This window comes from Jaculus jaculus, chromosome 4 (assembly GCF_020740685.1).
Source record: "Jaculus jaculus isolate mJacJac1 chromosome 4, mJacJac1.mat.Y.cur, whole genome shotgun sequence".
In the NCBI taxonomy this organism is placed as follows: Eukaryota; Metazoa; Chordata; class Mammalia; order Rodentia; family Dipodidae; genus Jaculus; species Jaculus jaculus.
The window spans coordinates 168192979-168217701 of NC_059105.1; the positions used below are offsets into that span (position 1 = coordinate 168192979).

The 24723-nt window shown below is 43.8% G+C and overlaps 2 protein-coding genes across 2 annotated transcripts in view; one reads left to right on the top strand and one right to left on the bottom strand.

Annotated features, from left to right (window-relative positions):
* Ccdc191 (coiled-coil domain containing 191) overlaps positions 1–23561 on the top strand; it is an 82165-nt gene extending 58604 nt beyond the window's left edge. Inside the window, exons 14-17 of the mRNA XM_045148247.1 lie at positions 16561–16704; positions 18757–18909; positions 19417–19562; positions 23141–23561. Of these exons, the coding sequence (XP_045004182.1) occupies positions 16561–16704; positions 18757–18909; positions 19417–19562; positions 23141–23285 (588 nt within the window). The 3' untranslated portion in view covers positions 23286–23561. The remainder of the gene's footprint in view (positions 1–16560; positions 16705–18756; positions 18910–19416; positions 19563–23140) is intronic.
* Positions 15886–16456, bottom strand: LOC105944657 (60S ribosomal protein L21-like). Its single transcript, XM_045148248.1, has one exon. The coding sequence runs from the start codon at positions 16441–16443 to the stop codon at positions 15961–15963; it is 483 nt and encodes a 160-aa protein (XP_045004183.1). The 5' UTR covers positions 16444–16456; the 3' UTR covers positions 15886–15960.
* Positions 23562–24723: the final 1162 nt, after the last annotated feature.

The window sequence follows — 24723 nt, forward strand, 5'->3', positions numbered from 1 at the left end:
ATGCATATTTATCAAGACAATATAGCATTTGCTGTCATGCGCTACACACAGCAAAAGAGGTTTAAGAACTCATGCATGCCAAAATCTAGGAATATTTTGGAGGGTGTAAAAGCATTTTCATCTTTCACAACGTCAGTCTAAGAAATCTCTACGAACAGCTGTTTCTTCCCTTAAAAGCTATGATGAGGGGTTTTCAAGTCACATTCTCTACCATGTGCTAGATTCTCTGTGATCCTAAAAGTTCTTGAGAAAATAAATTGTTTTGAGAAAGTATAAATTCTGTAGTCAAACAATTTTGGAAAATGCTGTTTAAGGTAAAAAAAATTCTTCATTGGTTGACTTCTCAGAACTTTAATATATATAATTTGTTTGAAAGAAAGGCACACAGAGAGTGAGTATGAGCACTCCAGAGCCTCTACCACTGCAAATGAACTCCAGACACATGCACCACTTTGTGCATCTGGCTTTATGTGGGTACTAGGAATCAAACCAAGACCATCAGGCTTTGCAAGCCAGCAACTTTAACCACTAAACCATCTCTCCAGCCTGACTTCTCAGAACTTTTATGTCTAGGAGTCTCCAGAAGAGGGATATAATATGACATATACATAATACATATATATAGTCACATATATCTGACTACAGAGTCCCCTTTTATCAAGTACCCAGTAACATCATAGAAAATTTGAGGGGTCTGGAGGGAAGGCTTAGTGGTTAAGGCTTTTGCTTGCAAAGCCAAAGGACCCAGGTTTGATTCCCCAGGACCCACATTAGCCAGATGCACGAGGAGGCACATGTGTCTGGAGTTCATTTGCAGTGGCTGGAGGCCCTGGCACACCCATCCTCTCTCTCCCCCCTCCTTTCTGTTGTCAAATAAATAAATAAAAATAAATTTTTTTTAAGTTTAAAATATTGAGAAATATAACAAATATGGGATTGAAAAGATTACACAGTGGGCAAAGGTACTTACTTACCAAGCCTGCTGACCTGGGTTCAGCTCTTCAGTACCCATGTAAAGCCAGATGCTCAAAGTGGCCCAGGTGTCTAGAGTTCATTTGCAGGGGCCAGAGGCCCTAGCATGTCCATATTCTCTCTCTTTTTCTCTCTCTCTCTCTCTCTCTCTCTCTCTCTCTCTCTCTCTCCCTCTCTCTTGCACTCTTTCTCTCTCTCTTTCACACACACACAAATAAATACAAATATTTCTAAAACAGAAGAAGAAAAAATTCTCTGAGCTAAATACTAACTTAACAGTCATAAGTATATTACTATTTATTTAGTATATCTGCAGCTGATCTTTTCTCTTGTGATAACTGCTTTTTTAAAATAATTTCTAGATTTTATCATAAGTATATTCTTGCCATTCAGAATTCTTAAGGCCATTTCATTTATATATAAAATGTTGTTTAGGAAGTAATCTTTGAGCTGGGTGTGGTGGCACATGCCTTTAATCCCAGCACTTGGGAAGCAGAGGTGGAAGGATCACTGTGAGTTCAAGGTCACCCTGAGACTACATAGTGAATTCCAGGTCAGCCTGCGCTAGACTGAGACCCTACCCTAGAAAACCAATAAAATAAAATAAAAATAGGGCTGCAGGGATCGCTTAGCAGTTAAGGCATTTGCCTACAAAGCCAAAGGACCCAGGTTCAATTCCCCAGGACCCTTGTTATCCAGATGCACAAGGGGCGCATACATCTGGAGTTCATCTGCAGTAGCTGGAGGCCCTGGCTCACCCATTCTTTCTCTCTTTCTCTCTCCCCTCTTTCTCTGTCAAATAAATTTTAAAAAATAAAAATAAAGAAATAATCTTTGTGTTGGAATAAGGTAGATTCGTAGGAAAATTACAAGAGTAGTGCAGAAAACATGCTATGTAACTCATTCCATTAGTTTCTCCTCTTATCACCTGTTACCGTGATACATTTGTTAAAAATCAACAGGAACATGGACTTGCAGAAATGGTTTAGGTTTTATCAGTTTTCCCATTGCTATTCAAGATCTGACTCATCCCAATACCACATTCCCTGCAGTTGTCTTGTCTCCTTGGTGTCCTCTTGCCTGTGACAGTTTCTCAGCCTTTCCTTGTTTGTCATGACCTTCCTAAAGACTGAAAATTTTGAGGATTGCTGGTCAGGTAATCTTGTAGATTGTCCCTCCATTTGTGTTTTGTGTTTTTCTTACTATTTTCTGGGTTCTTACGTAGGAAGAATGGCAGCAAGGTGAATGCCTTCTGAATCGCGCCTTAGCAGGCTTTGCAAGCGTGGCAGCCAGAGGGCTCATCGCTGCTCGTGTTAACTCTAATTTTAGCCGTGCCTGGAAGGCTTGTCCATGTTAGGTCACTGTTCTTCCCTTTTCTTACTTTACCCTCTGGAAGCAATGCATTAAAACCAGTATGGGGCTGGAGAGATGGCTTAGCAGTTAAGGCATTTGCTTGCAAAGCCAAAGGATCCTGGTTTGACTCTCCAGGACCCATGTAAGCCAGATGCACAAGGAGGCACATGCATCTGGAGTTCATTTGCAATGGCTGGGGGCCCTGGCACATCCATTCTCTGTCTCGTTCTCTCAAATAAATAAAATACATTTTTTAAAAATCCAGCCAGGCCTGATGGTGCACACCTTTAATCCCAGCAGTCAGGAGGCAGAAGTAGCAGGATCACCATGAGTTTGAGGCCACCCTAAGACTAAATAGTGAATTCCAGGTCAGCCTGAGATAGACTGAGACTCTACCTCAAAAAAACCAAATAAATAAATAAATCCAGTATACTCTCAAAATAGGGAGGAAAGGGTACATATTACTTAAAATTCTTCTGTATATAAGATTTGCTCTTCCTCCATTTATCTAGTTAGTAATTCATATATATGACATTTATTTTATACTTTGGGTGGTAAAAAGTCCTGTTATTTCTTTTATTACTTAAGTTGTTCTGGATTAGACCAGCTTTGGAAGTTCTTTAAGGCTGGCTCCTAGGTCCCTTAAGACATATCCTCATCCTGATGTGGTTTTTGATCACTTTATATTTTGATGCCATTCTTCTCATATTTTCACTGCCCAGCCCTAAAAAAACATCCATTTTTCCAACATGCCTTAGTTATACATGGGGTTTGGAAAACAAGATATGAGTAAGAGGGATGCTAACTGATATTAGAATATCACAGACTCTACGATCTTGGTAGTTGGAGGTAGATAATATACATTTCTATACTAAGCCATGTGTTCACACCTAATTATGCCATTTCTTTATAGAAAATGCATATTCACATTTATATGTAATGTGCATACACACCCACACATATTTAAGCATAAACTCATGCTAATGTCTCTAGCTTAACAAAAGAGTTTATTGTTATCTCTTTGTACCTATCCCATCTTATTTATTTGTAAATTCCCTCTCTGACAATTTGTAAGCTAACAAGTGATTTTTATATGACTTGTTATCCAGTAGCTTTTCTGCTTGTTTCATTTTTTAAATTTATTTATTTTTTATTTTTATTTTGGTTTTTTGAGGTAGGGTCTCAGTCTAGCTCAGGCTGACCTGGAATTCAGTATGTAGTCTCAGGGTGGCCTCGAACTCACAGTGGTCCTCTTACTTCAACCTCTCAAGTGCTAGGATTAAAGGGGTGGGCAACATGCCTGGCTAGCATTTCTGAATTTATTAGTTCTGGCTGTTCTTCTTTCTTTTTTCTTTTTTTTTCGTGGAGTGTTTCAGAATTTCCTGTTTGTGATACCATGTTTTCTGCATACTGAAGTTTTACTTTTTCCTTTCCAATTTCAGTGCATTTTGTCTCTTTTTCTTGTCTAGTTTTTCATAGGCTTTTGACTTGGTGCTCAGTATGAAGTATGAAGTCCCTCCCATTGAGTAGGCCTCTTATCCAATCAGAGAGCAGGAGATTACCTCCATGGCCTGTGTGCCACTGTCTCATTGGTGTGTGCACCTTCTCTGGCTGGTTAGTTTTGTAGCTTTCAAGATGCTCTGTTTGCTCATGCTATTGATGATCTTAGTCTGCCAGGGATTGCATAGCACTTTCCAGCGCTGTGGGAGCTAGCCAGCAGGGAGCAGGCTTCCACCCCAGTTCCAGCATGATCGCTCAGCGTCCTGCAAACAGCCTGTTGTGTCTTTAACAGTGGGGTCTTACCCTTTAGATCTGGTGGGTAATCAAGTACTTTGGCAATGGCCTGCATGGGCAGCCCTGACCAACAGTTCAGTGTGGGGGCTAACCCCATTCTGACACTGGGGTTGACCAGCAGTAGCCTGTGGTTTTAGGGTTAGCTTTGTCCACTCCCGCAGGGCGCTTCTGTCCAAACTGTTTCCCCTGCTGTCACTAAGGGAGTTATGTCTTTTAATTAGCTGTTCAAGAGAATTTGTGCCATCATTAGTTTTGTGTATTGCCCCACTGCCCGCCCTCCTTTACCCTGTTCCTCTCCACATATGTATTTCAGACGGAGTCTCGGTAGTTTTCCAGGCCAGCCTTAAACTCACTATGTAGCCAAACTAGCCTTGAATTTGTGCTTCTCATGACTCAGCCTCTGGATTACAGACCTATAGCACCAGGTCTAGCAAAGATCAGCATCTGATCTTAAAGAAAAAGGTTTCAGCTTTTTCCTGCTGAATATGATGTTACTTATGACTTATCATATGTGATCATTATTGTATTGTATTGTGGTATATTCCTTATATATACAACTTATTAAAAATGTATATCATATCCAGGTGTGGTGGCATATACCTTTAATCTCAGCACTTGGGAGGCAGAGGTAGGAGGATTGCTGAGAGTTCGAGGCCACCTTGAGACTACTTAGTTGATTCCAGGCCAGCCTGGACCAGAGTGAGACCCTACCTCGAAAAACCAAAAAAAAAAAAAAAAAAAATTATATCATGAAAGGATGTTGAATTTTTTCAAATGCTTTTCCTACATCTATTGATTATAGGATTTTTATTTATTATGTTAATATAGTATATCACATTTATTGGTTTGAGTGCATTGAATCATCCTTGCATTCCTAGGATAAATCTCACTTGGTATGGTACATGACTGATCCTTTTCATGTACTCTTGAATTTTGTTTGCTATCATTTCATTGAAGCTTTTTGCACGTGTGTTCATCAGGGATATTGGACTATAGTTTTCTTATATCATCTTTCAGAGTACTACTGGCCTCATAGAATTGATTGGAAATGTTCCTTTAAGTTTTTGCAAGAATTTGAGAAGTATTAATTCTTTTTATTTTTTTTTATTGACAACTTCCATAATTGTAGACAATAACACATGGTAATTCCTCCCTCCCTCCACTTGCCCCTTTGTAACTCCACTCTCCATCATTGTCCCTCCACCTCTCAATCAGTTTTTTATTTTGATGTCATCATTTTTTCCTCCTCTTATGATGGTCTTGTGTAGGTAGTGTCAGGCACTGTGAGGTCATGGATATCCAGGTCATTTTGTGTCTGGAGGAGCACGTTGTAAGGAGTCCTACCCTTCCTTTGGCTCTTACATTCTTTCCACCACCTCTTCCATAGTGGACCCTGAGCCTTGGAAGATGTGATGTAGATATTTTAGTGCTGAGCATTCCTCTGTCACTTCTCAGTACCATGATGCCTTCTGAGTCATCCCAAGGTCATTTCCATCTGAAAAGAGAAGCTTCTCTAACCAAAAATGAGAGTAGCATTAATATATGTGTATGAATATTAAGAGAAGTGCTTACTGGGCAGTTTGGTGAGCACAGTATATACATTTAGCCAGACACCAGCAGATATTACACCCCTAGGGCTCATGACTACCCCTGTTACAGGTTTTCAGTATGAGGGATGTATTCCCTCCCATGGAGCAGGCCTCCAGTCAAATTAGAGGGCAGTTGGTTTCCCCCATAACATTGGCTCATTTGGTCTAGCTGGCCAAAATGGAGGCTTGCAGCATCCACTGTTGAATATCTCCACTAGTGATTTCTCTTTCTCCCATTGAACTGCATACAGAATGGCTTCTTCCAGCTTTCTGTCAGCTGATCTATATAGAGGAGGTTATCAGCTCAGCTTCAGCAGGATTTCTCAGTGACCTTGCAGCCCAAGTATATGAAGTCTTCAGCAATAAGGTCTTACCATCTATTTCTGGTGGGAAACCAAGAGCCTACACAATGGCCCGTAATGTCTTGGGGGCATCAGGGTCCTCCCTGGCCAACAACTCACTAGAAGGTATCCCATCCCTGGCACTGAAAATTTTCAAGTAACAATCTATGGCTTCTAAGTGTTCCATTATCCAAAAAAGTAGGTTTCCATATAACTTATTTATATTCTCCTAGATTTTAATTAGCCCTCCTTCTACCTTTCCTTTACTCAGTACCTTCCCCTGACCTCACTTAGGCCTTTTCACCCTCATTTCTCTGTTCTTCTACTTATATATATATAATACCATCCTATTAAGTACCCCCCCTCCCTCCCTTTCTCTTCCCTTTATATCCCCTTTCAAGTTTACTGGCCTCTGGTACTGAATTTTATTCCTACTCACATTAATTCTTTATTGATCATTTGATAGATCACTTCACTAATTAAGACATTAGATCCTGAACTTTTCTTTGTTGGGAGTTGTTTGTTTGTTTGTTTGTTGGCTGTTTTTTCAAGGTAGGGTTTCACTCTAGACCAGGCTGACCTGGAATTTACTATGTAGTCTCAGGGTGGCTTCAAAGTCATGGTGATCCTCCTACCTCTCTGCCTCTTGAGTGCTGGGATTAAAGGTGTGCGCCACCATGCCCAGCAGGAGTTTGTTTGTTTGCTTTTTTCTAGTTACTGATTTAATCTCAATGATTGTTAATGGTCTGTATGTTGGGTAGTGGGGCTCGTGGTTTCTGTTTGGTAGTTCCATCCTCTCCAAACCCCTGAGCTGTGGAGACCATCTCAGAAGTCTGGGTGAGGTGAAAGAAACTGCCTCTTGGGCAGTACTCCACACGCTTGATGGAGCTGGCTGCTCATTGACTGTGTTCTCACTTTCCCGCACAGGAGAAAGCGTAGTCTGTGAGGGTCTTGCTTGGAAAGTAGTTGTGCCATCCTAGGAGGGAAGCCATGCAGGTGTCTACCTGCCATCTTGAGTGTGCCCAGCTTCTACACCGTGCCCCCACAAAGGTGCCTCCTGCAACAGTACTTGCCAGTAGCAACACTTCTGAGACAGGGAGATAGAAGGCTTCATTTCTACCACCTGGAAATGCCTTCTGTTTTCTTTTGTAATTTTTTTTTTAGGAGAGAGAGAGTATGCTCACAAGAGAGAATTAGCATGGCAGGGCCTCCAGCCACCGCAGTTGAACTCCACGTGCGTGTGCCACCTTTTGCGCATGTGCAACTGTGCGCACTTGCGTCATCTTGTGCATCTGGCTTACGTGGGACCTGGAGAGTCACACATGGTTCCTTAGACTTCACAGGCAAAAGCCTTAACCACGAAGCCATCTTTCCAGCCTGTTTTTTTTTTTAGACCTTTTCTAGCTTTCCACAGATTTCATGTGTATTTTATAGATTTATATCTATGTTTCATTTTGTACTATTATAAATGTCTTTAGATTTCATATTCTATATATTAATTTCTAATATGTATGACCACAGTTCATTTTGATATGTTGGCCAAATCCTGCAACTTCATAAGTTCATTTTTCACTTGTAGGGATTTTTTGGTAGGTTAAAAAAAATTTATGAAGATAATTACATTATCTGACAACAAAGCAGTATTATTTCTTCCTTTTCAATCTTTTATTTTTTTTCTTTCCTTATCCTACTAGCTAAGACTTACAGTATGAGACTGAATAGGAGGAGTAAGAGATAGCATATAGTTTTGTGCTTTGTCACGACATTTCAGAATATTTTACTTATTATTTCATTTCCTCAAATATTTCACCTGTCCTAATCTTTTCATTCTCCTTTTGAGTTCTGTTTTGCCTGAACTACATTGTCCCCAAGTTCACAGTGGCACTGGTAGTTGTCACTCTCTTTTCTTTTTACTTTTCAGCTAACATGACTTCCATGATTGCATTTTCATGTTTCCCGATTCTTTCTTTAGCTGTTTCGTCTAGAAATAAGCACAGTGGAGGCCCTTATTTCTGTTTCCATGTGTTTGTGATATCTGGCATTTTTATTCTGAATCATAGTTTTCATGTCTGCTATGATTGCCTATCTGATATTGAATGAGGTCCACCTTTTCCACGGGGGCCTCTAACACCGTCAGACATTATTTAAAATTCTGTCTGACAGTTCTACCATCTGTGCCATATCCATATCTTCTTCTGGTGATTGTTTTCTTTTCAGACTTTCTTTCTTTTTTTTGGTATATCACATTTTTGTTGTTGAAAATCAGTCATTTTGTTTTGGACAGTCAGTACTCAAATAAGAAGGACTTAATGTGGAGATTTATGTTAATCTAGCCAGGAATTGGGCTTTGTTTGAAGTTTGTTGTTGCTATGGTTACTACCATTGAAGTTTGTTGTTGCTATGGCACCAGAGACCTCTTGTTTCTCTAGTGGCTTTGATTTTCTCCTTTGGGTTTGGGTCTTGTCTTTGTGCCATGCCCCAGACCCTGTCCTTCCAGTTCTAGCTGCCACCTGGTGTTGCTCTTGGAGGTTTGTAAAGAATGGTGGCAGGGTATGGGTGAAGGGGAGCATTCTGACTTCCAGTTACATTTCAGGCTTCGGAATTCCCAGGACTGAGCACAAGAATTTCTGCTTCTGCTGCAGAACTAGAATTCTCTGTCCCCTGATTTCCTGTTCACCATGGTAGGTTTCCACCGTTCTCTCATTCCATGATCTTAAGCCCCCCACTCTAGCAGTAGGGGGCAGAGTGTCTGAGAGTCCCCAGGATGCAGTGCGCCTTCCACCCCCATGTTCTCAGACGGACCACAAAGCTGGAAACTCAGTTTCTGAGGGAGCGGTGGTCTGGGGAGAATGTGCAGTTGATGCTCTTCTCTCTCTCCCAGCCAGAAGCATGCAGGAAAGTTCCTCCAAATCCCCCCCCCCTTTTTGAAAAACATGTGGCGTGCCTGGAGGAAAAACCTACAAAGGAGTGGGAACCACTTCCTTAAGAGCTGCATCCTTCTCACCTCGGTGATTTCTCAGTCCCCAGCAATTCACCCAAATTTCTATTTCTTTGTCTCACTAGCTCATTGCCTCAGTTTCTGCCTCAGGTAGGCAAATATTTGAACTCTCCTGTGGCTTCTTAAAGGTCTCTGTCGCTCCAGATTGGGGAGTGATTATGTGTTTCTGATTAGAAATTCATTTTGTTGTCTGTCCAGCTTTATCTTGTTGGACACAAATTGCTTGTGCATACAAAAAATGGTAGAAAATGTATTATAGGCCAAGATCTGTTTTATTTCATTATTCCAAGCCCAGATCTTTCCTTTTTAGCAGTGTCAGTCCATAGCAATAGACAAAGAGGTGTGTTTTTTGTTTGTTTGTTTTGTTTTGTTTTCACATGGAGTAGTTTCCATATAGTCAATCTTCAGCTTCTAGATTGGGATCAGTGCATTTGCAGACTGGCTGTAAGGGAGTCCTCCCTGAGAGCGGCCTTGGCTCTACCGTGCATGAGGCCCTTGTCGGCCTTTCCTTCGGTGACTCCGTGCTATGCACCCGTGCTACCCCGCCCCATTTCCCACCGGTCCTCACGCTTTCAGGCCTCATACTGTGCTCCAGCCCTTCCAGTCTTCTGTACATACTTAGGTCGCTGATCCTGATGAGCAGCCCCACACCTGGGTAATGCCATCACTGTGGACAGCAGAAAGTGAATGGCGTGTGTGAGCCAGTGCCTGCTGGGACTCCTCTGTCACTTGCATGTGGCTGGCAGTCTGAGGGAAGTCTGCCTTGCCTCTTTTCATTGACCAGTTCTTTTGTTCACTGAGTCTATCAGCATACTGTCAAAAGAGGTACCGTATTTTCTTTTTTTTTCTTAATTTTATTAATTTATTTGAGAGAAAAAGAGGGGGAAAGAGAGAGAGAGAGAAAGAACGGGTGTGCCAAGGTCGCCAGCTATTGCACATGAACTCCAGACGCATGTGCCACCTTGTACATCTAATTTACATGGATCCTGGGGAATCAAACCTGCATCCTTTGGCTTTGCAGGCAAATACCTTAACTGCTAAGCCATCTCTCCAGCCCAAGGCACCATATTTCCTAATTTACAGATGAACAAGCATGCTGATGATGTGATAGAGAAGAGAGAAGGGGTAATCACATATGTTTCTCTGGATATAAAATATAAAATGAGGATAGTTATGTGTGTGAATGGCCCAATAACATGCTCTAGAGCAAAAGAATTAGAAGAATTCTTCATGGGTGAGCTCATGTTAAGCTGGTCTTCTATGTTCAGGAAGGGGGCGGGGCGTAGGCATAAGACAGGACTGTGGCTTCGTGTCTCTGTGACCCTGACAGGAGACCATGTTATGTGCAGCAGTAAGATTGTCATTCATGACCTGAAAATGAAAATCTAACTTCCTCTTAAAATCCCATTTCTCTGAATCTTGTCAGGTGCTTATTTTCCTGTAATACTTATCAGGCACTTACTTTTGTGTCATATAAATATACTTTTGACTATAAACACTTGACTTTTGTGGTTGAAAAGAGTTTTATCTGAGAATAGAAGGCAAGATTTGAAGTCCTCCATGTTTAGTAAATATATTTGTTCATTGAAAAAATACCTGTGAAACATCTACTTACATGCCTTTCCTTGCTCTGAACGTTTAGACTAGGGCAATAAAGAAGACACACACTAGCCTGCCTCAGAAAGAATCGGTGCTAGTTTGGAAAAACAGGTAATAAGTCAACATGTAACGAGTCAGGGAGGGAAAAGAGTAACGGGACAGACAAGATGGGGCAGAAACCTCTGAGCTGAACTGATATCTGAGCTGCTGGATCCAGAGAAACCAGACCAGTCTGCACAAATTCAACTGAGGTAATGATTAGATTAGTCCACAAGGAGACATCACTTAGGCAGCATCACACATGAGCCCAGATAGCAAGAGCAGAGTGTGGACGCGGGGATCACGTCAGGGTGTCAGTGCCCTAGCAGTCAGGGCAATGAACCGGGAGATCACCTAGACTTGCAGGAGTGAGCGTGCAGGGCCAGGTTTTAGGGTGTGCAAATGTTTACTCACCTGGAGGCCGGTGAGCTAGAGAAGAGAGAAGACCAGGGAGCTTAAAATCAAAATGCCTGAGAGAAGTGTTCCCTGTGGGGTGGTGGTCATGGTAAATGACGGAGCTCAGTTAAGAAGAAAGACAAGTGATTCTTTGACTGGGGAACATGGGGACCATTCATGAGCTAGACAAGAGTTCTTTCAGTGGCTACTTGGAGAGGAGCCCCTTTCCAGCAGGGGAGAGGATCGGTGAGGAATAGACTACACACGGGAAGCCACACTGAAACAAAGGAGTTTTTTTCTATGATTGTGTTGTAGTTTTCTTTTCTTTTATTAATTTATTTATTCTTTTACTTGGGAGATACCAGCACATGTTTACATTCTGATGTTGGTCCAGAAGCAAGGAAGAAATTAGTTTTGAGCAATGTTAACTGCCCTGTATTTTTCTTAACATTACTGCAATTCCTGATCTATCTCTTAAGATAATAGTGGTCGATACAGATAAACATTTAAAGTAGATTTTTTTGTATGTTATTTACAATTATATAAAACATAAGTTATGCCAGAGAGAAACCTGTATTTAATATTCCTTATTAATTTGAGGGGACTTTGTGCTTTTTGAAATCCTCCCTTTGTATAGGTCACAGTATAAATACTATGTCAGAGCACAGTCATCATGTCATCTCACAGCACACTAGAAATAGCTGCTATACAGTTGGTGTTCAAGGAGATGGACAATAAGATAAAATAAAAATAGTAGTAATAAAATAAAATAGTAGTGATGGATACTAATACAGGCATTGGGGAGTCCTCACCAATGCACCAATATGCTATTCCAAATGCACCAGGAATCTGGGTTTGTTTTCAGATTCTTATGTTATGAATTTGAAGAATGAAATCTATAGACCAGAGAATAAAGCTCAGAAGAATTTTATTATAGCTTACAGCTTTAAGAAAAGATGAGCTGGAAGGCAGGGAGGGAGGGAGGGAGGAAGGGGGAGGAAGACAGGAAGGGAGGGAGGGAAGAAGGCAGGCAGAGCTCTTGCCTAAGGAGGTAAGATGGGGATTGAGAAGCTCTGGATTTAAAAGAAGACAGGAAGGTAGAGCTCTTGCCCAGGAGGCAAGAGGAGGTTTGAGAAGCCCACCTTGAGACTCAAGTTGGGGTTTTTTTATGAACCTCATGGATAGACAGCTGGTTTAGCCAGTCTAGTCCTGATATTAGGTGTCTGGGGTCCAGATTTCTTAAAAGGGCAATCTTCTTAGAAATCGTAAGTCTCTAGGAAGGGCCTTCCCAGAAGAGACGGGAAGGACTCCCTAAGGGGGCATAGATAAAGAGAGGCCAGACTCGTCTGATGTTGCTGCCCTGTAGTAAAGTGTAATGACCTAGATTTTCCCATACAGGCCCAAAGACAGCTCCCAAATTTAGTCAAGGAAAAAGCTATTCGCTTTGGGGTCCTGTCCACCTAAAATGCTTCAATACAACACTAGTAAGGAATCCTCCTTAACTGAAGGGGGAAAAATTACTTGTTTGAGTTAAGTCATGTAAAAATACAAAATTTTTACTTCATGAAGAACTCTGTTTTTCTTTGTATTTTTCCCACAGAAATACAGTGAGCTCTTTTTGTGGGTTTTGTTTATTTGTTTTTTTTTTTTTCAAGGTATGATCTCACTCTATCCCAGGTTGAGCTGGAACTCAGTCTATAGCCCCAATCTGGCTTCCAACTCACATGGTCCTCCTACCTCAGCCTTCCTAGAAAGCTGAGATTAAAGGCATGGGCCTCCAAGCCTGGCTGTCGGTTTTTGCTATTCTTTGCAATCATGTGAAAGTGATTTTCCTTTTGGAGCCTAAACTATTAGCCACGGGTTAGAATTCTTGGAAGAAAGATATACCATAAGTTTCAAGAATCTATGAAAGGTTCTTTTGGCAGAGTCTGAGGGTTTTTCCAAAGGACTGTAGTCTAGGTTGAATTTCTGTCTGCAAGCTGCAGCCTTGTGAAGGGACAAGTGCACGTGGAAACAACCAATTCTCTGTTTCCCTCCTTTCCTTACCTTCTTCAAACCACTCATGAAGAAGTTCTTATAAACAGTTCTTATTTCTGGCCATCCTATTCAACAAGTAACTGAAGAGCCTGAGTTGAAGATGATAAGGGTTATTTTGGCTCAGTTTTTCAGAGAGAATGAACGTTTCATTTTCAGAGACGTGTACAGAAATAAGCGGTTTGCATTGGGAGATGAGAACAGTTCTCCCTTTCATATTAGAAATATTCCATTGCTTTCGATAATTTTTTTTCTTGCAGAGGCTCAGGCACCTAAAATAGCTTGTCAAAGTAGCCATTTCACCACTTCCCCTTTCACATGAAGTTATGGGATAAAAAGAAAAAGAAACTGGAAGGTATATGTACATATGTCCATAGGTGATTTCCACTGTGAAGTGGTCTACAGTCTGTCTTTCTGTACCACTTGCCATATTTTTTAGACTTTTTTCTCTCAAGCCTCTAATAGAGGCTTCATTTATTAAAGGACAAAAGTAGAAGTAATAATGACACGCGGAGGGAGAGCATTGAGTTGTTGTACATAGTGACACGGGGAGGGAGACCATTGAGTTGCTGTACATGGTGACACGGGGAGGAGACCATTGAGTTGTTGTTCATAGTGACACGGGGAGGAGACCATTGAGTTGCTGTACATGGTGACACGGGGAGGAGACCATTGAGTTGCTGTACATAGTGACACGGGGAGGAGACCATTGAGTTGTTGTACATGGTGACACGGGGAGGAGACCATTGAGTTGCTGTACATGGTGACACGGGGAGGGAGACCATTGAGTTGCTGTACATGGTGACACGGGGAGGAGACCATTGAGTTGTTGTACATAGTGACACGCGGAGGAGACCATTGAGTTGTTGTACATAGTGACACGGGGAGGAGACCATTGAGTTGTTGTTCATAGTGACACGGGGAGGAGACCATTGAGTTGCTGTACATGGTGACACGGGGAGGAGACCATTGAGTTGCTGTACATGGTGACACGGGGAGGAGACCATTGAGTTGCTGTACATGGTGACACGGGGAGGAGACCATTGAGTTGCTGTACATGGTGACACGGGGAGGGAGACCATTGAGTTGCTGTACATGGTGACACGGGGAGGAGACCATTGAGTTGTTGTTCATAGTGACACGGGGAGGAGACCATTGAGTTGTTGTTCATAGTGACACGGGGAGGAGACCATTGAGTTGTTGTACATGGTGACATGGGGAGGAGACCATTGAGTTGTTGTTCATAGTGACACGGGGAGGAGAGCATTGAGTTGCTGTACATAGTGACACGGGGAGGAGACCATTGAGTTGTTGTACATAGTGACACGCGGAGGAGACCATTGAGTTGTTGTACATAGTGACACGGGGAGGAGACCATTGAGTTGTTGTATATAGTGACACGGGGAGGGAGACCATTGAGTTGTTGTTCATAGTGACATGGGGAGGAGACCATTGAGTTGCTGTGCATGGTGACACGGGGAGGAGACCATTGAGTTGTTGTACATAGTGACACGGGGAGGAGACCATTGAGTTGTTGTTCATAGTGACACGGGGAGGAGACCATTGAGTTGTTGTTCATAGTGACACGGGGAGGAGACCATTGAGTTGTTGTACATGGTGACATGGGGAGGAGACCATTGAGTTGTTGTTCATAGTGACACGGGGAGGAGACCATTGAGTTGTTGTACATAGTGACACGGGGAGGAGACCATTGAGTTGTTGTTCATAGTGACACGGGGAGGAGACCATTGAGTTGTTGTACATGGTGACATGGGGAGGAGACCATTGAGTTGTTGTTCATAGTGACATGGGGAGGAGACCATTGAGTTGTTGTTCATAGTGACATGGGGAGGAGACCATTGAGTTGTTGTTCATAGTGACATGGGGAGGAGACCATTGAGTTGTTGTTCATAGTGACACGGGGAGGAGACCATTGAGTTGTTGTACATAGTGACACGGGGAGGAGACCATTGAGTTGCTGTACATGGTGACACGGGGAGGAGACCATTGAGTTGCTGTACATAGTGACACGGGGAGGGAGACCATTGAGTTGCCGTCATCTTTCCCTTCAATGGCTCCGCAGTGCTGGTGTGCTGCGTGGGACCTGAGATTCCTTTTTCAGTGGACCACTAGGGTAGTTAATCTTTCTCCTCAGAGGAGGGAAGGCTGTTTGATGATTACAGATACACAAGTAAGAAAATTTCTCTTGATTTTTGATGTAGTATTTTAAATTTGACCAGTATTATTTATATATAAAACTCTACCTCATAATTTAATTGAAGAGTTTGCATTGCTGGGCTTTCCATAATAATGAGGGAATATTTCTCAGTTGTTCTCCTGATCAGTTTTACTTTCTAGAGATGTAGGGAGAAGTAGATCATTTCTGCAGTAGTGTTAACCAAATCCAGGAATGAGCATAGGCCTGTTGTTATGGTTGTTTTTTACTGAGACAGATAGAGAGGATTGGCATGCCAGGGTCTCCAGCCACTGAAATTGATCTCCAGACACATGTGCAACCTTGAGTTTGTGTCACCTTATGTGCCTGGCTTATGTGGGATCTGGAGAGTAGAACATGGGTCCTTAGGCTTTGCAGGCAAACATCTTAACCACTAAGCCATCTCTCCAGCCATAGCCCTAAGTTTTGAAGGACTTGTAACCAACTTGTTCTGACCCTTTTAGCAGAGTTCTTTTTTTAATGTTCTAGAGCTCTCTTTCAATGGTTAGGACAGTGTTTGGTGGTTGCTTATTAAAATTAAATTCGTTAGCTTTTTTTTAAGTGAGGACACCATACTTTAATGAAGAAAAGCATTTTGACAATCTAGGTCTGATTCATTTAGGACATCTATTAAGCCATGAACTCATGGGGAACAGGCTCCAGCAGCTCCGGCTCTTTTCCATTAGTCCTCACAAAGTGCACTTCTCTGGGCGGAGCGGGCTGCTGCTTCAGCTGCACCCAGGTTCCCTTCTCTTTGGCCTCCTTCTTCTTCTGGTCATTTTCCTTCACCCGTTTCAGGAATCTGTCTCGGCTCTTAGAGTGCTTAATATGCTCGATACGCACACTAATTCTCTTGGCAAGAATCTTGCCCTTGACTTGCTTGTTCACAACAATGCCAACAGCATGCTGAGTGACATTGTAGACTCTTCCAGTCTTCCCATGGTAACATTTATGAGGCATTCCTTTTTGGACAGTACCCATTCCCTTGATGTCTACAATGTCACCCTCCTTGTAGATTTGCATATACGTGGCCAACAGAACAACTCCATGTTTTCTGAAAGGCCTGGAGAACATATACCGGGTGCCTCTCCTCTTTCCCTTTGTGTTTGTCATCTTGGCAAATTACTGGAAGGTGGCGGCTCCGGCCGAAAGGGTCATTAGCTTTTTGTTGAAATGAAATTCATCAGGAATTTTATCACATTTTTTTGTTTCATTATTTTTTTTTCCCAGAAAGAACTAGAGAAACAGAAGAGAATAAAGAGAAACCATGAATTGGAAGCAGTAGCCAAAGGACATTATGAAAAGGTTTTGCTAAGAAAGAAAGGTCTGGAGCCGTGGATGAGATTGAGAATGCAAAGCGAGCGAAACATTCAGGTGCGTCCTTGTCACATCACCCCAGTTAGGAAAGGGGCTTTTTCAAACAGCAGGACGGTCCAGCTGGGCTTTGTGGGGGTGACTTTAGTTGCATAAAAGCCACATAGATAGATGGTTGGAGTGTGTATATGTCTTATGCTTTGTATAAGAGTTTAGATTTCATCTTTTAAAGACTGGTAATTTAACAGGTTGCAAAAATCTAGAATTACTTTTGTAAAGAAAAGATCACCAAGATAAGATGAATAGAGGTCTCTGTCCATCTTAGCAGAGTTTAAGGCTTATTAGACATCTGCTATAGTAAAGTTGCACGACAAACCACCCCCAAATGTCAGTGGGTTGCGACTCAATGTTCACTCCTCACTGCAGGTTCTGGCCTCTTCCCAGTCCCTACTCACCCTGGTTCCACAGCTCCTCAGGGAGTGCTTCCCAACTGGCAACTGTCAGACCTGAATGAAAGACCAAATTATGTAAACCACAGGAAACCTTGTAGTCTGTCACCAGGACCTCACTCTGGCCTTCCCTCAGCTCCCTGGTCCTCGTGACTCCACTGAGAACGTGTGTGCATCACACAGGAGGGTAGGGAGAACCAGGTAGGGTTTGTAGCAGGACATAGGTGGTTTGAGTATATTCACATTTTCCTGTTCTGTATTTTAAGGCAGGTTTTACCCTATTTCTATCGTTCCACAGTAAGCCACTTTTCCAGAGGGGTTTGTTCCTGTCTAGGTGACTGACAGGCCCATTTGGATTGGGGGAGGCAATCCTATCTTCTTATTCCTTATCAGAAAGCTGCTGGCTAGACTGTAACCTTTAAGGGTCAGATAGTTATCAGTTAATAACCTTCTAGGCAGTTAAAACTATCATGTCTCCCCTAGAGCCAGAGGTATACCCAGATCCCATTCTTCTGACCAGTGGCCAGAATCCTGTACTTACAGTGCTTGATTTTACAAGCTGCTGAGTTTTTGAGAGAAATGGGGTCCAACTCTAGTGTTCTCCATGGTCCTAATATCTTAACCAGCTACCTAAGGCCGTCCACTAGTATTTCACTGGACAAATCAAATAATAAGATGCAACTCAAGGTCATGGCAGGGGAGGCTTCACTGGCAAGGGCTGTGAGGCCACATTGCAAAGGGTACAAGTGGAGAATGCTATTCGAGAGCAGCCCTGCGCGCTGCCACACAGACAAGAAATCAAACACCAGTGAAACTTCCAAACTTTCCCTAACAAGTTTACAGGTACAAAAAGTAGGCATCCGTGTAAATGATGACGAAATTCAGAACAGATGAAATGCCACCTTGCCTGTGGTTTTCGGGCCACTTGTGCCACAGAACGCCCTGTAATGATCATCTTGGCCAGTAAATATGACCGGCAAGATGTTTGCTTGGATAAATCAGGTTCAGAGTGCCAGACGGGTAGATTAAGCTTAGAAAAGTGCATTGCCTAGAAAAGGCTGAAACAAGAAGGGTTTTTCTCCTCTTGTCTCTTAAAATAATGTTGCTTTTTCAAATGTGTAAACTGGGTTATGTTTATTTTGATAGAATGATATTCTGAGCCACTTAAGTCAGTAAGACATTCAAAAGCTCAAGATGTTATTTTTTTTTAATCAGTGTTGGGGCTTATTGATAATGTCTAAATTTCAATCCTGGTGACAGCTCATTCTACAAAACTAATTGAAAGTATTGGCATTTCTTCAATTAGACGGTGGTTAAGTACATGATGCAGAGAGGCCTGTTCAGCAGTTGCTGTCCAGGTTCTAGGAGAGCACACGGAATCCTGCCAGCCGCCCAGTCCAGCACTCAGTGGACGTGCAGTGGTCGCTCTGAAGCGTGTTGGTCCCATTTCCATAACCGGGGGGGTCAGCTTTGAAAGGCTGTGCAGGAGGCGAGTCCGTAACCTCCACAGAACGGGGTCAGTCATCACAGCTCTTAGGACGGGTTTACACACACCCCAGGACTGCTCTCAGTAACTGCCAAAATGTATCTAGCATCACTCGCCAAGCTGGTGTGTGTTCCTTCACATGACTTCAAACGTAAGGACGGAGTTGCTCTTCTCCAGGTGGCAGACGAGCATCATTCTTTGGCCTTACAGAAGAAGTGCCTGCTGAGCTGGCGCAGCTACTGGCAGGAAAGTCTGGCTACAAAGACAGCCCTGGCCCGTCAGCTTTATTCCCAACTGTTGCTTAGGAGAGTCATCCGGAGCTGGATACAGGTGAGGCCGTGGGGAAGGACACGGGCAATACAACTTCCTGAGCTGCTGCTGGTGATGTTTGCCTCTAACCCAGCATCTGGGTGGCCGATGCAGGATGACTGTCCTGGGTTCAAGGCCAGCCTGGGGTATATAGCGAGACACTTGTTAGTATAAAATCTTAAACATTACCCTAACAAACGCTGTTAGTGTTAAAACCTTAAGCACATGTCTCTTACCACAAAGTGTGTGTCCTTTAAATCAGCTTTTGCTTTTATACTGACTCTTGGTTTTTGTCTTCATTAGAAATCTTGCTGTGACCTCATACCTGCTTCCACTTCCGCCTCTATTTTTAAAGTATATTACAGAAGCTATTACCTTGGCTGCCAGCTTGCTGTTCCTTCCTCCTCATGTCGCTGGTGTCCTTTGTGCTGTGTCGCTATTTCAGTTCTCTTGCTTGCACTGTTTACTTTTTTTAAGTCTGTGTCTACTGATTTTTTGTCCCCTTGTATTTCCTGTCCTCATTCCCAGTATGTGGCTGCTCTGGAGGAAGAAGGGAGAAAATTCTGTGAACATTTCCTGCAGAAGAAGGTTTCCATGGCCTGGCTCGCCATGGTCAGGAAGGCGAGGGATGACTCTCAGATCCAGCTCAAGATTGCGGCAGAACATTGCGACAGGTGAGGCCTGGATCTCTCAGGAAACTCTGACTCTCTGGAGATCAGTGGACTGGAAACCGATAAGCAAGTTTTATAATTTTATTTGTGTGTGTGTGCGTTTTCGAGGTAGGGTCTCATTCTGGTCCAGGCCGACCTGGAATTCACTATGGAGTCTCAGGGTGGCCTCAAACTCACTGCAGTCTTCATACCTCTGCCTCCCATGTGCTGGTATTAAAGGCATGCACCACCACAACCGGCTTTTTTTTGAAGTTTTATAATTTTTGTCTAAATTAAAATAAATATGCAATGAGAGTATTCAGAAGACTTGCCTTTGAATAAAATGCTTTGGCTCCAGAGTGAGGCAGCCAGGACTTGGTATCTGTGTGACTTCCCACTCCTCTCACAAGTGCGGGTGACTGCAGAACCAGGGGTTGCTCTGAAGACTAAGCAAGGTAAAGCATTCAGTATGTGTTTGAGTCCAGTGTCGCCTGAATGCACGTGATGAAGCACCCTTTCTGCCTGCCTCCGCTTTCCGTTCACAGGCTGGGGCTCCTGGGCCACCTCACCTGACTACAGTGTGACTGTGGGTTTGGGTGGGCATGATTCCACTTTCAGGCAAGGGAACAATCACACCCGCCAGGCACAAAGAGCACCGGAGGCTCTCTCGACTCTATACCAGGTTTTCTCACCCTAGAATATTCTCTTCTTAACACATCAAACTCCTTCCCATGTTCCAAAGTTACTGTCACGTGTCAAGTGTGTAGAGGTAAGATCATGTTCTTATTCAGGGTTTGATGCTCGGAAATCAGCATCGAGCTCTGTGCAGTGATCAAAAAATGCATTGTGGCTGCTTGATCCCCGGCATTGCTCCTCTGTCCCTGCATTGCTGCCCCTCCCACCTCCCATTCTGTTTGCAGACACACCACGCTGCTCCCTTCAGCTTCCGGCGTCCACGTGCTCTCAGCTTTCCCGACGTTCAGTTCTGCTCAGGCATTGCCTGCTGCCTCTGCTGCTCTCAATCCCTTTATCTGCTCTAGGCATTTACCCAGAGGGACAGAGATCTCAGTAGGGCAGAACAGTAGGAGCTAAAATAGAAAAGTCAGACCTAGATGATAGTGTGGGGAGGGGCTGTGAGCAGCTTGTGCCAGGAGCCGGTGTCCAGGCTGGAGAGGGTCCTAGAAAGGAGGCCGCGAGGTATCGATGGTGGGCTGAGTGGACAGAAATTTAGCTGTGTTTGTTCTGCGTGCATGTGTTCAGCATGTGTGGTGTGGTGTATGCACATGTATGTGCTGACGCAGCGCCCCGTGTGTGTGTGTTGGGGGGGGTGTCTGCTTGGGAAGCCAGAGAACAGCAGGTGTCCCCTCTCAATTATTTATTCACCTTTTGTCCATTAAACACAGTCTCTTACCAGTTCCAGAGCTTGCCATTTTTTTATGCGCCCCCAGCCTCCCACAGATTACAGACGTACATGGCCACACCCAGCTGTTTGTGGGTGCTGCGGAGTCAAACTCGGGTGGCTTCAGGCCCCCTCAGGCCTTCATGAAGAAGTGCTCTTAACCACTGAGCCAGATCTCCAGCCCTCACACCCTTTTGAAAGTGGCATTTCTGCCAACAGAAATCAGCACCATCCCCAACATCACCAGTAAACCCTCGTAAGGCTAACAGAGGCTGTGATGTACCCCGGGTCTTCATTACCTGGCTGAGAGGCGCGGGACAAACCTCACCGTGGCATCTCACTGTGGAAACAGTGGTCACGGGTCTGCGCTCTGGGGCGTGACTGCTTGTGATCCCCCCGCACCACAGTACTCACCCCTGGGTCTTTCCCCGAGACGTGCCCTCTCTGGGAAAGCCTTGCCCGGGCCACACAGGAACTCGGTTGAGACACGTCCTCCCACGCGCCCACGCTGCCCTGCAGCCCCCCGCCGTCCCTTCCCTCCACCTGAGGCGCTGAGCGGGGTGGCTGCACCCTTAGGTGGAGACTACCTCGCTCACCTCAACAGCCCCAGCATGTAGCTGGCGTAGGTTTGGTCAGTCCTCAGGCCAGACCTGCTGCCCCACAGCCCACACTCGGCTGCACTGCACTCCAGACACGTTCTGGCAATGCTGAAGGTGAAGCGGCCTTTACACTCTGCTGCAAGCACCGGGCCTCAATGCCTGTCATGAGCTCATTCTTCAGCATCCTGGCTGCCCAAGCCCTGGTCCGTGCCCCCGGTCCTGGTTTGGACACAGTATACAGCCTGTACCAGATAATCCACGAGTGTTTCACAGCCTGTGCTCACAGCAGAGGTGTGTGTGTGAACCTCACCGCAGGCTTTGCCTGACCACCCAGTCACAACTGTGAGCAACCATCCTCTAAGACCATCCTCCTCTTCCATGACTTGATTTTTTTCATGGCATTTTATACTGTCAGGATCCCAGGTGTGATTTCTATACCCTTACTATATCTCTCATTCACATCAGAAGTTTTTAATAAGCGTCAACGGAAAACATTGGATTTTTTTTTTTTTTTTTGAGAATGACAGATAGAGAAAGGCAGAGAGAGACAGAGAGAGAGAGAGAATGGGTGCACCAGGGCCTCCAGTAACTGCCAAAAAACTCCAGATGCATACGCCACCTTGTGCATCTGGCTTACGTGGGTCCTGAGGAATTGAGCCTCGAACCGGAGTCCTTAGGCTTCACAGGCAAGCGCTTAACCACTGAGCCATCTCTCCAGCCCCAAACATGGAATTTTTTAATGTACTTCAACTTTTCCTTAACCTTTTACTTTTTTTTTTTTTTAATTTTTATTAACATTTTCCATGATTATAAAATATATCCCATGGTAATTCCCTCCCTCCCCACCCCCACACTTTCCCGTTTGAAATTCCATTCTCCATCATATTACCTCCCCATTACAATCATTGTAATTACATATATACAATATCAACCTATTAAGTATCCTCCTCCCTTCCTTTCTCCACCCTTTATGTCTCCTTTTCAACTTACTGGCCTCTGCTACTAAGTATTTTCATTCTCACGCAGAAGCCCAGTCATCTGTAGCTAGGATCCACATATGAGAGAGAACATGTGGCGCTTGGCTTTCTGGGCCTGGGTTACCTGACTTAGTATAATACTTTCCAGGTCCATCCATTTTTCTGCAAATTTCATAACTTCATTTTTCTTTACCGCTGAGTAGAACTCCATTGTATAAATGTGCCACATCTTCATTATCCACTCATCTGTTGAGGGACATCTAGGCTGGTTCCATTTCCCAGCTATTATAAATTGAGCAGCAATAAACATGGTTGAGCATGTACTTCTAAGGAAATGAGATGAGTCCTTTGGATATATGCCTAGGAGTGCTATAGCTGGGTCATATGGTAGATCAATCTCTAGCTGCTTTAGGAACCTCCACACTGTTTTCCACAATGGCTGGACCAGATTGCATTCCCACCAGCAGTGCAGAAGGGTTCCTTTTTTCCACATCCCCACCAACATTTATGATCATTTGTTTTCATGATGGTGGCCAATCTGACAGGAGTGAGATGGAATCTCAATGTAGTTTTAATCTGCATTTCCCTGATGACTACCTTTTACTTTTTAATCCCCTTTTCTTGAAGGAAGATTTGCAGCATCACATTTCAGAGATGGAAAGAATTTGTCAAATTCACGAAAGAAGAAAGAGTGAGAGAGGCGAGGAGAGAGCAGCTCCGCCGAAAGGTCGCAGAGATCCTTCCGGACTTCCCGATGCGGCCATTGTCATGACTGCCTGCGCCAACTAGGTACTCAAGTGAGCCTCTGCTGTGCCAGGACGCAGACTGCGTGGCTTAGGGGAGAAACCTAACCAGGTTCAGGATGTAGTGCAGGTTCTCTCCACCTACCCACACAGGTACCTGCACCCGGTTCCGATTCTGCGATATGTCTTGGAACAATGGGCTTATCTGGGGAGTTTGTACTTCTTGGTTTCTCCAGGGTTGAGTTTATCACACTGGGAACATCCAAAAGAACAGTCTAGAGCCACTGTTGAAATATATGTATTTTTAGCACAATAAACTTTAAAAAGGACAAGTAATTGCCTGCCTGAACTTGTAGAGGAAAATATGTCCTTATGAGCCACGAGTGCTGGCACATACCTTTAATCCCAGCACTTGGGAGGATCACCATGAGTTCGAGGCCACCCTGAGACTACATAGTAAATTCCAGGTCAGCCTGGACCAGAGTGAGACCCTACCTCAAAAAATAAAAAATAAATGTCCTTATGGCTTAAATGTAAGATACTGGTATCAAGTGGAAACAAAAAAGTAACAAAAGGGAGGGCCAAGTGGCCAGTTCTAGTACCTCTGCATTAGTGACAAGCAGCCTACCAGAGCCATTCCACACTTGGTGACAAACTGTGATCAAGGGTGCCCCCCACCCAGCTGTGGCACCAAAGACAGCACAAGACGGTACACACGCAACTTCCAGAGATTCTAGGCGTGTTCTGGTGTCACTGGAGGTGAGGTCAGCAGCAGGCCTTTAAAGTATGTGCAAACTAGGGCACAAAAGAGACAGCTCCTGGATAAGCAGGAAGGCAATTCCAAAGGCAAATAATAATGCTGGCAAAGACCACCCAGGAACTCAGTGAAACGCCTCTTCACGCTCCCAGCTACAGCTCGTCAATAGCCCTAGTCCTAGATACGGAGATACTGCTCTTGAATTCAAAGAATGTTTCAGTCTTTAAGATCCTATCAAGACTGATGAAATGTTCTTTTCTGTGAACTGTTTTAGAAATTACCTGCAAGAAAGATTTGGCGGGGGAAGGGCTAGAGAGAACGCTTAGTGGTTAAGGCGCTTGCTTACAAAGCCAGATGACCCAGGTTCAATTCCCCAGGACCCATGTAAGCCAGATGCACAAGGTAGTGCATGTATCCAGAGTTCGTTAGCAGCAGCTGGAGGCCCTAGCATGCCCATTCTCTCCCTCCCTCTCTCTCTCTATCTCTTTTTCTCTCAAATAAACAAATAAAAGTAAATGTTAAAAAAAAATTAAGATTTAAAAAAAAATTAAGATTTTTTAAATAATAAAACATATATCTTTAGTGGTGGGGAGGTAGCTCAGTCCATCAAGTGCTTGCTTTGAGTTTACTCACCAGAACCCATGAGCAGCTGCCAAACATGGTAGGGAGCCTTGTGACCCAGCATGGAGATGGGTTCCCGGGGCGCACTG